The sequence below is a fragment of the Chinchilla lanigera genome, unplaced genomic scaffold (assembly GCF_000276665.1).
Source record: "Chinchilla lanigera isolate Chin_1 unplaced genomic scaffold, ChiLan1.0 scaffold00021, whole genome shotgun sequence".
Lineage (NCBI taxonomy): Eukaryota > Metazoa > Chordata > Mammalia > Rodentia > Chinchillidae > Chinchilla > Chinchilla lanigera.
In genome coordinates, this window is record NW_004955422.1 from 15,089,220 (window position 1) to 15,097,129 (window position 7,910).

General features: G+C 45.2%; 1 protein-coding gene across 5 annotated transcripts in view; it reads right to left on the bottom strand.

The window, feature by feature from the left end:
• Nadsyn1 (NAD synthetase 1) overlaps nucleotides 1-7,910 on the bottom strand; it is a 46,232-nt gene that overhangs the window by 21,509 nt on the left and 16,813 nt on the right. For all 5 annotated transcript variants that reach the window (XM_005384226.2, XM_013514259.1, XM_013514261.1 and 2 more), the window contains 2 exons: nucleotides 3,779-3,830; nucleotides 91-179 (listed from right to left, as the gene is read on the bottom strand). In XM_005384226.2, coding sequence (XP_005384283.1) covers nucleotides 91-179; nucleotides 3,779-3,830 — 141 coding nt within the window. The remainder of the gene's footprint in view (nucleotides 1-90; nucleotides 180-3,778; nucleotides 3,831-7,910) is intronic.

Consider the following 7,910-nt stretch of genomic DNA (forward strand, 5'->3'; position numbering starts at 1 on the left):
CTCTCCAGAGCGCACAGTCCCAAGACATGTGCAAGCTCTGCCACTGGCCTGGGTGAGCATGGGGCTGACAGCACAGGGGACCTGGCCAACCTGTGCGGTGTCCAGAGCTCCTCGCAGACTTCGCTCCCGATGCAGGTGTCCCAGGTGGCCAGCACGGCATCCCCAAAGGGCACAGTTTCCTGCAGTCAGAAGAAAACAGCACCAGATTAGGGACCTAGGACCCCAGATGTCCTCAGGACACTTCCATGAAGGCTACCATATGTCCTAAGCCCTGCCTTGTGTCCTTCTATACCCTAAGGCATGCCCAGCACCCCCGGCACCTTCTCTCCCTAGGGAGTTCCAGTCACACTATTCGTGACCACAACCCAAGCTTTGAAAAGCTATCTCTTGAAGTTTCCATGGGTACAAAGCACCAGCTTCATCATCTTTATTAATAATAACTGCTCTCATTTACCAAGTATTACTCAGTGTGATTTGTAGCAGTAAGCATTATTGCTACTCACTAGACAGGATGATCAGGTAGCCTTCTCATCCTTCTTGCAGAAATGACCTAACTGAAGGTGGCAAAGAGTTACCCAGCTCTTGCGTGGCAGGGCCAGAGGCAGAATGCAGTTCTGTCCGTCTCTAAGACATCTGAAGTCAAAAGTGATGGGGCTTCCCTGGTGGTGACAGAGCCTCCCCTCTGGATGCCACATGGGTCTAATACAGCCCCTAATACTGAAACTAGTGGAGGCTGATAGTAATACCAGGGGGCAGGATGGCCTATGTAAAATATAGATTGACACCTCTAGCACATGCCAGGTAGAGCCCGCCCTGGCCATCTCTCTCAAGGCCAAGGTTACAGTGCTGGTGTCACTTTGTTTGGCCAAGAAATAATCAAGAGGCTTAGAAGGTATCTTAAGGGTCTGGTCAGGGTTCCTTACGCACAGGAGTTCAACTGTCTTTATGGCCAAGGGCAGGGACTACAGTACTAATGCAGGCCCTTTCCTCTCCTCTATCTCTCCCACCAACAAGTTACTGTTTGCTATGGATGCAAGGAAAGCCCTCACCCCAGGACCACAGTGCTGGCCAGTTGCTAGGCACTGTACTCTGCTCCCAGAGAGCCTGTCTACTCAGGGAGGGGTGGGATCCAGGCTTCTTGCCATGATGGTACCAGGGCTCAGTGTAATGGTGCAGAGGCGGAATTGGTAACGAATTTGAAATGATGGTTGGAAACTGATCTGTGGACTTTGGGCTGTCCGTGCTGGAGCAGAGACTGGAAGATTGGCCCCTTTCCTGAACCTATCCCTGACCTTAGTTCACCTCTGCTCAGAGCTGACTCCAGCAACCTGACCTGCAGTCAGCCAGATTTAGAGACAGCTCTGTATGTAGCTCTGGCTCAGCAGGCCCAGCTGTGCGGTTCTTAGATAGGCCAGGAAAGGTAAGGACAGTAGAATGACAACAGCATGCATTCATGGCAGGCAGGCCAATGGAGTGTTTATACACACACACACACACACACACACACACACACACACACCCCTGAGCTTGGGGTGATGATGATGTTAAAATGTGCATCCTGCCATGATTCCCAGCCTGAAGAGTCCCCAGGTCCTTTGGGAGGTGATCAGGCCTGGCTAAGAGTCTTCTTCTGTAATAGTTTAAATAAAAAATGTGCCCTAAATGTATGCACAGAAGATGATTGGTTCAAGGGAGTGCTACATTCACTGGTAGATTCATCCACTGTTTGCAGGTGGGGCCTGGTTTGGAGGTAGGCCACCAGGCACGTGACCTATAATGATGTAGTCTTGTCCTGGGCTCCTCCCTTCTCTCTCTGGTTCCTGGCTGCCATGGATTGAACAGATTTCCTCCACCCAAGTCCTCCCATTATGTCATTTCTGCCTTGGAGTCAACCAACTATAAATCGTGAGCCAAAATAAACTTCTCCTCCTCTAAATTGTGGGTATCACACATTTTGTCCTAGCAACAGGAAAATGACTAAGACGCCTTCCCCAGTGTCACCCTGGCTAAATCCAGGCCCAGCTGGCCCTGCACAGTGCCTCTCCCAGGAACTCAGGACTGCAGCCAGAAACTCAATCTGGCTTCTGGATGGTGACGAGGACGACCTGCAGCTGAGAGCCCAAGGCAGCCCCTGCTGGCCAGGCATGCAAGATGCGCCACTGTGATGGGGGAGCCTAAGTCATGGGTGGGGACTGGTTCCTGTGTGAGGTAGATCCCTCCCACAGAGATTCAATAGGTCCTTATGAGGAACCACATTATAGTCACGAAGTCCTTATGATGAATTTATTCCTCAACTGGATGTTCTTTGTTAATTTCCTTCAGTTTTTGTTAACAGAATCATATCACATGGAGATGTTGGTAACAGGTGTTTGTAAGCAAAGACCTGCAGGGAAAGGTATCTGATGAAGCTGGAACCAAGGTGAGGAGAGTCAGGAGAAGCATCCTCCATAGGGAGCTCCAGGCTTAGAATGTCAAGCCTCAGACTCAGCCCCCACGAAAGGAGAGCAGGGCAGGGCCTTGGCAGCAAGAAGAGACACTGGGCCAGAGGTAGGTTAGCAGCACTCAGGCCAGTAAAGTGCCAGGAGACAGGACAGCCTCAGGCCTCAGCTGCTGCACCAGGGCAGGCTGGGGACAAGAGTGGGAAAATGAACATTTATATGAGGAGCACAGTCTGCAGTGGGACCCAGGCCCCTTTGCTTAACTGTGCAATTCTAAGAAGTTACTTAACCCCTCCATGCCTGTTAGATGAAAACCAACTCAGTGTTTCTGAGGATTAAACAAACTCAGGCTACTTCCGAAGTCTGTACACTTGTCTATCCATCCATTCATTCCCTCTCTCTGCCACATTCCGTGTACTGTGGGGTCCCTGAGATCCACGGATAATGAAAGAGCCCAGCCACCGAGCTCAGGATATATTCCAGGAAGGCAGGATGCTAGACTGTGAATAAGTGGGTACTCTCAGTATGATGATACAGGGGCAGGCGGAAGCCAAGACAGGAAATAGGGCAGACGAGGCAAAAGGGTGGGTGGGGTGGTGATGTAGGATGTGACCATCAGGAGGCCAGGCCTTGAGCAGAAATGTGGATGGAATGAGAAATGTTGGAGTGAGTCTGTGCTATAACTGTCTCCCAGCATGGGGGTTTGGCCACGAGGGCTGGACTTGAGTTTGGTTCCTGCACACTGGGAAGACGCCGATGCCCCATGACTTCTGGGAATGCCAGATCATGCCAGGCAACTTTGTGTGATGAAGAAAATGCCTACACCCAATGCAGCCAGAAGCAGAATGCCATGGACACTAACAGGGCCGCTGGCCCAGAACAGTCACCCTAGAAGCCACCTCTGACCTGCTGCCAGATAACAGCTGCTGACCTGCAGTGTGGGCTCACCTGCCCCAGCCCAGCCACAAGATGCAACCAAGATGGAGACATCAGAATCCCTTCCCTGGGGTCTCACCATGGAGACATGACATTTTTTCCTCAGCATGGAAAATGTAGAATATGTGGAGAGGGCCATTTCCAGTCATGTGGAGGAAAAGAAGAACGGAAGGCCAGCTGGAGGCCAGGAGAGAAGAGGAAGGTGAGAAGAGAAGGGAGGAGGGGGGAGGAGGGTGGAGCAGCACCCAAGACCCCACTCTCACTACAAAAGTCTCCCCCTTCTTTGCCTCTTGCTTATGCCAGCCGCGGTGCTTTCTGTGACTTAAAGGCCCTGCCCCACGTGGCCTACTGGTAGCTTGGATGATGGTGTCTAATGGGAAATGAGTTTCATAGGTGGGACTCACCTGCTTTGTCAGGTCCTGCAACATCCGAGGGAGGAAATGCTCCTCTGTTTGCCTGGAAAGGAGAACAGCACAGATCTGAGACTGGCTGATACCAGAGGGAAATGAGAGCCTCACACTGGGAGTCAGCACAGCCAAGTCCAAGTTCAGACTGCTGTGAGCTACTGCTCCAAGGTGAAAGGGAAGTATGAGGGGCAAGGGGCAATGCTCTGCAGCACTTTGCTACAAGACAGGGCGTTGCTCTTGAGGGTCTGAGTGTCTCAGCTCCCAAGCATGGATGCATAAGGATTCAAATGTTGTGACCCAAAGATTAGCTGAAAACAGGCTACATTCCCCAGAAAACAGGTGGAATCAGGGCTGGGCATGTGGCTCAGCGGTAGAGTGCTTATCTAGCATGCATGAGGCCCTGGGTTCAATCTATAGCAGCACAAAAGAGAAAAGCAAGTGAAATCCTGATCACAGTTGCTGAATCACAAAAGCCGTATGGCATTGGATTGAAATGTTGTGACCCAAAGATTAGCTGAAAACAGGCTACATTCCCCAGAAAGCAGGTGGAATCAGGGCTGGGCATGTGGCTCAGCGGAAGAGTGCTTATCTAGCATGCATGAGGCCCTAGGTTCAATCCCCAGCAATACAAAAGAGAAACGCAGGTGAAATTCTGATCACAGTTGCTGAATCACAAAGCCATATGGCATTAATCCAACACACAACCAGAATCCGTATCAATAAAATGATAAAGCTCCACAGCTCCATGGAATGCAGAAGGTTGAACACACAGCTTTAGCACAAGGAATCCCAAACAAAAATATCCTTGTTTTCAGATAACTTGATCCTTTACATTGAGCATCAAAACAAAACAAACAAAACAAAACTCCACCAGAAGATTCTTACAACTGATAAATGCAGCAGAGTGGTAGGATACAAAATAAACACAAAAATCAGTAGTGTTCCCATATATCAATAATGAACCCACTGAGAAAAAAAACAGGAAAACAATCCCATTCATAATAGCTTCAAAAAATTAAATGCCTCAGAGTTAACCTAATCAAGGAAGTGAAAGATCTCTACAAAGAAAACCATGACATTCTGGGAAAAAAAAAAAACAAAAAAGAGATTGAAGAGGGCATTAGAAAATGGAAAGATATCCCATTCTTGGATAGGGAGAACTAACATCATCAAAATTACCATATTGCCAAAAATAACATATAGAATTAATGCAATCCTCATCAAAATACTGTCAGCTTTTCTCATAGGACTAGAAAAAATAATTCCAAAGTTTGTATGGAAACAGAATACACTTGAAGAGCAAAAGCAATCTGGAGAACAAGAGCAAGGGAGGAGGTTTTATAATCCCAGACTTCAAGTTATACCTCAAAGCTATAGTAGTAAAAACAGCATGGTATGGCACAAAAACAGACATATTGATCAATGGGATATAATAGAGTATGCAGAAACAACCTCAAGCGCCTTCAGACAACTTTTTTTTTTTTTTACCAAGGGGCCAATAATATATGCTGGTGAAAAGATGGCCTCTTCAACAAATGGTTCTGTGAAAATGGGTTATCCACAAGCAGAAGAATGAATTTTGATCCATCTTTCACTCAGTACTAAAATTATATCAAATTAAAAAGCTTCTGCACAACAAAGGAAACAAGCAACAGAGTGAAGAGACAAGCTACATAGTGAAAAGAATTTTACCAGCTACTCACCAGAGAGGATTAATACCTAGAATATATAAAGAACTCAAAAATATCAGACCATCAAAAATAAAAGACCCAATGTAAAATGGATAATTGAAATGCATAGACACTTCATAGATGAAGAAATACAAATGATAAATACATTTTAAAATGTTCATAAATCTTTACCTATTTACTGAGATTCCACTTTACTCCAGTAACAACGATCATTATCAGTGACTAGAAAAGAAGCACTGGTGAAGTTGTGGGAAAGAAAAAACCCTTATACATTGCTCGTGGGAATGTAAACTAGTATAAGCACTTTTGAAATCAGTATGAAGATTGCTCAAAAAACCAAAGACAGATGTTCCAGTTGATCCGGATATATCTCTTCTGGATATCTGCCCAGAAGAGGTTAAATCTACCTACAACAATGATACATGCATGCACATGTCTATAGCAGCACAATTCACATTAGCTAAATCATGGAAGCAGCCTATACACCTGTCAACAGATGAGAAGATAAAGTACTGCTCAGCCAGAAAAAATGACAGTTTTTGAGACATTTATAGGAAAGTGGATCTTGAGATCATAATGCTAAATAAAATAAGTCAGTCACAAAAGGTTATACATCAGGTGGTATCTCTAATGTGAGAAACCCAAAATATAAACAATTTCAACAGAAAAACAAAAAGGCATGTTGAAAAACAGAGAGATAGTCTCAGTAGACATGGGGTCCTGGGGGAAATGGGAGAGTGGTGGGCAGAGGGAGAGAGGGGAGTAAAAATATTATATATATCAAACTCCCAAACTGAATGTAATCACTGTGTATCACAAGCATGTATTAATAAAAAGAAAAAATTGCAGATGAGATAAAGAACAGAACAGGTTTTCCTAATGAAAACCACTGTATAGAAGACAAATTTAGAGAAATAAAAGCAAAGCATAAAACACCAACAAAAGAAGAGAGAAGAGGAAAGATAGGGAAAGCAGACAGAGGGATGCAACATGCTTGTGGGCTTGTGGCTGAGGTCTCTGAAGAAGGAAACAAAAGCAAAAGAACCCAAAACCTTTTGAGACTAAAAAACAGAAAACTTTCCTGAAATAAAGATAATGTAAGCTTTGAAAATGAACATACTAAAAAAAGAAAGAAGATTCATCAAACCATTCTTTAAAATGATGGAGAACTGATAGAGATGCTGCACAGGTATCTGTCCAGGTAGAAGTAGCTGGCTTGAACTAAAACAAAGATTTGGCTTCTAACATGGTCATGGAGAAGCAAGCCAAACACATATGTGACTAGTACTAAAACATGGTGTGTGTACACACTGCCCAGGTGAAGGAGCAGAACACCATGGGGACCTATGCACCCCGTGTGGCCCTTCTCTCCCTGGAAGTGTTCAATGCACTGAATCTTGTGTCTTGTACTTGTGCCCAGACCTATGTATCCTGTCAATAGCTTCACTCATCTTTAAACTTCACATCTGTGATTACACAATGAATGTATTCTGTGACTTGGTCATTTCAATCAAAATTTATCTCTCTGAGCCTCTACTTCCCTGACCATGTGATCTGGGCACCCATGTCCTGGTACTTGGGGGACAGAAAGAGTGGACGGGATAGCAGTGGGAACACTGTCTTTACATGTCCTCATGAAGTGAATGTCCATGAATGTAAAAGTCCTCATAACTAGCAGAGGATAAGATGCAGTACCTGAAATTATGAAGATAAAGTATTTCTTCAGAAAATTTTGGAGTGCTGGTTTGGTGTTCATGAATTTCCTCAGGTGTTCTTTGTCATGAAGTTCTTATTTCTCTATCAATTTTGAAAGATAGCTTTGCAGGGTACATGAATTTATGGGTTGGAGGTTATTTTCTTTTAGGGCTTGAAATACTTTACTCCAAGCTCTTCTTGACTTGAGGGCTTGTGTTGAGAAGTCTGCTGTCATTCTAATGGGCTTTCCTTTATATTTATGTCTTTTCTCTAACAGCTTTTAACATTTTGTTCTTTTGTTGGATTTCTAGAATCTTGACTAGTATATACCTTGCTGTAGATCTCTTTTTTGTTTGGTTTTGTCCCTGGCTAATTTGAATTCTACATACCTCACTTACCCTGTATGTCCAATTCCACCACCCCCACCCCCCACCAGGGAAGTTTTCTGCCATGATATGATTTTTTTTTTTTGTCATTTGTGCTATCCATAACTTTTCATCAACTGTCAATCAATCTTATGTTATTCTACATTGTATCACCTAGCAGCTGCTGGATTGGTTGCTATTTTTAAGAAATCTTTTTTTGGCCTTGCGCCCAGGCAGCCAGTTCTCCGGGAGCTGCAGCGCTCCTGGGTCCGAGTGTGGGCCGGACTCATACCATCGCGATTCCCAGCTGAAAAGCGCCCAAAGAGCCAGGTAGGCCGCACCCAATCCCGGAGGCCAGGACGCGAGAACAAAGACCCC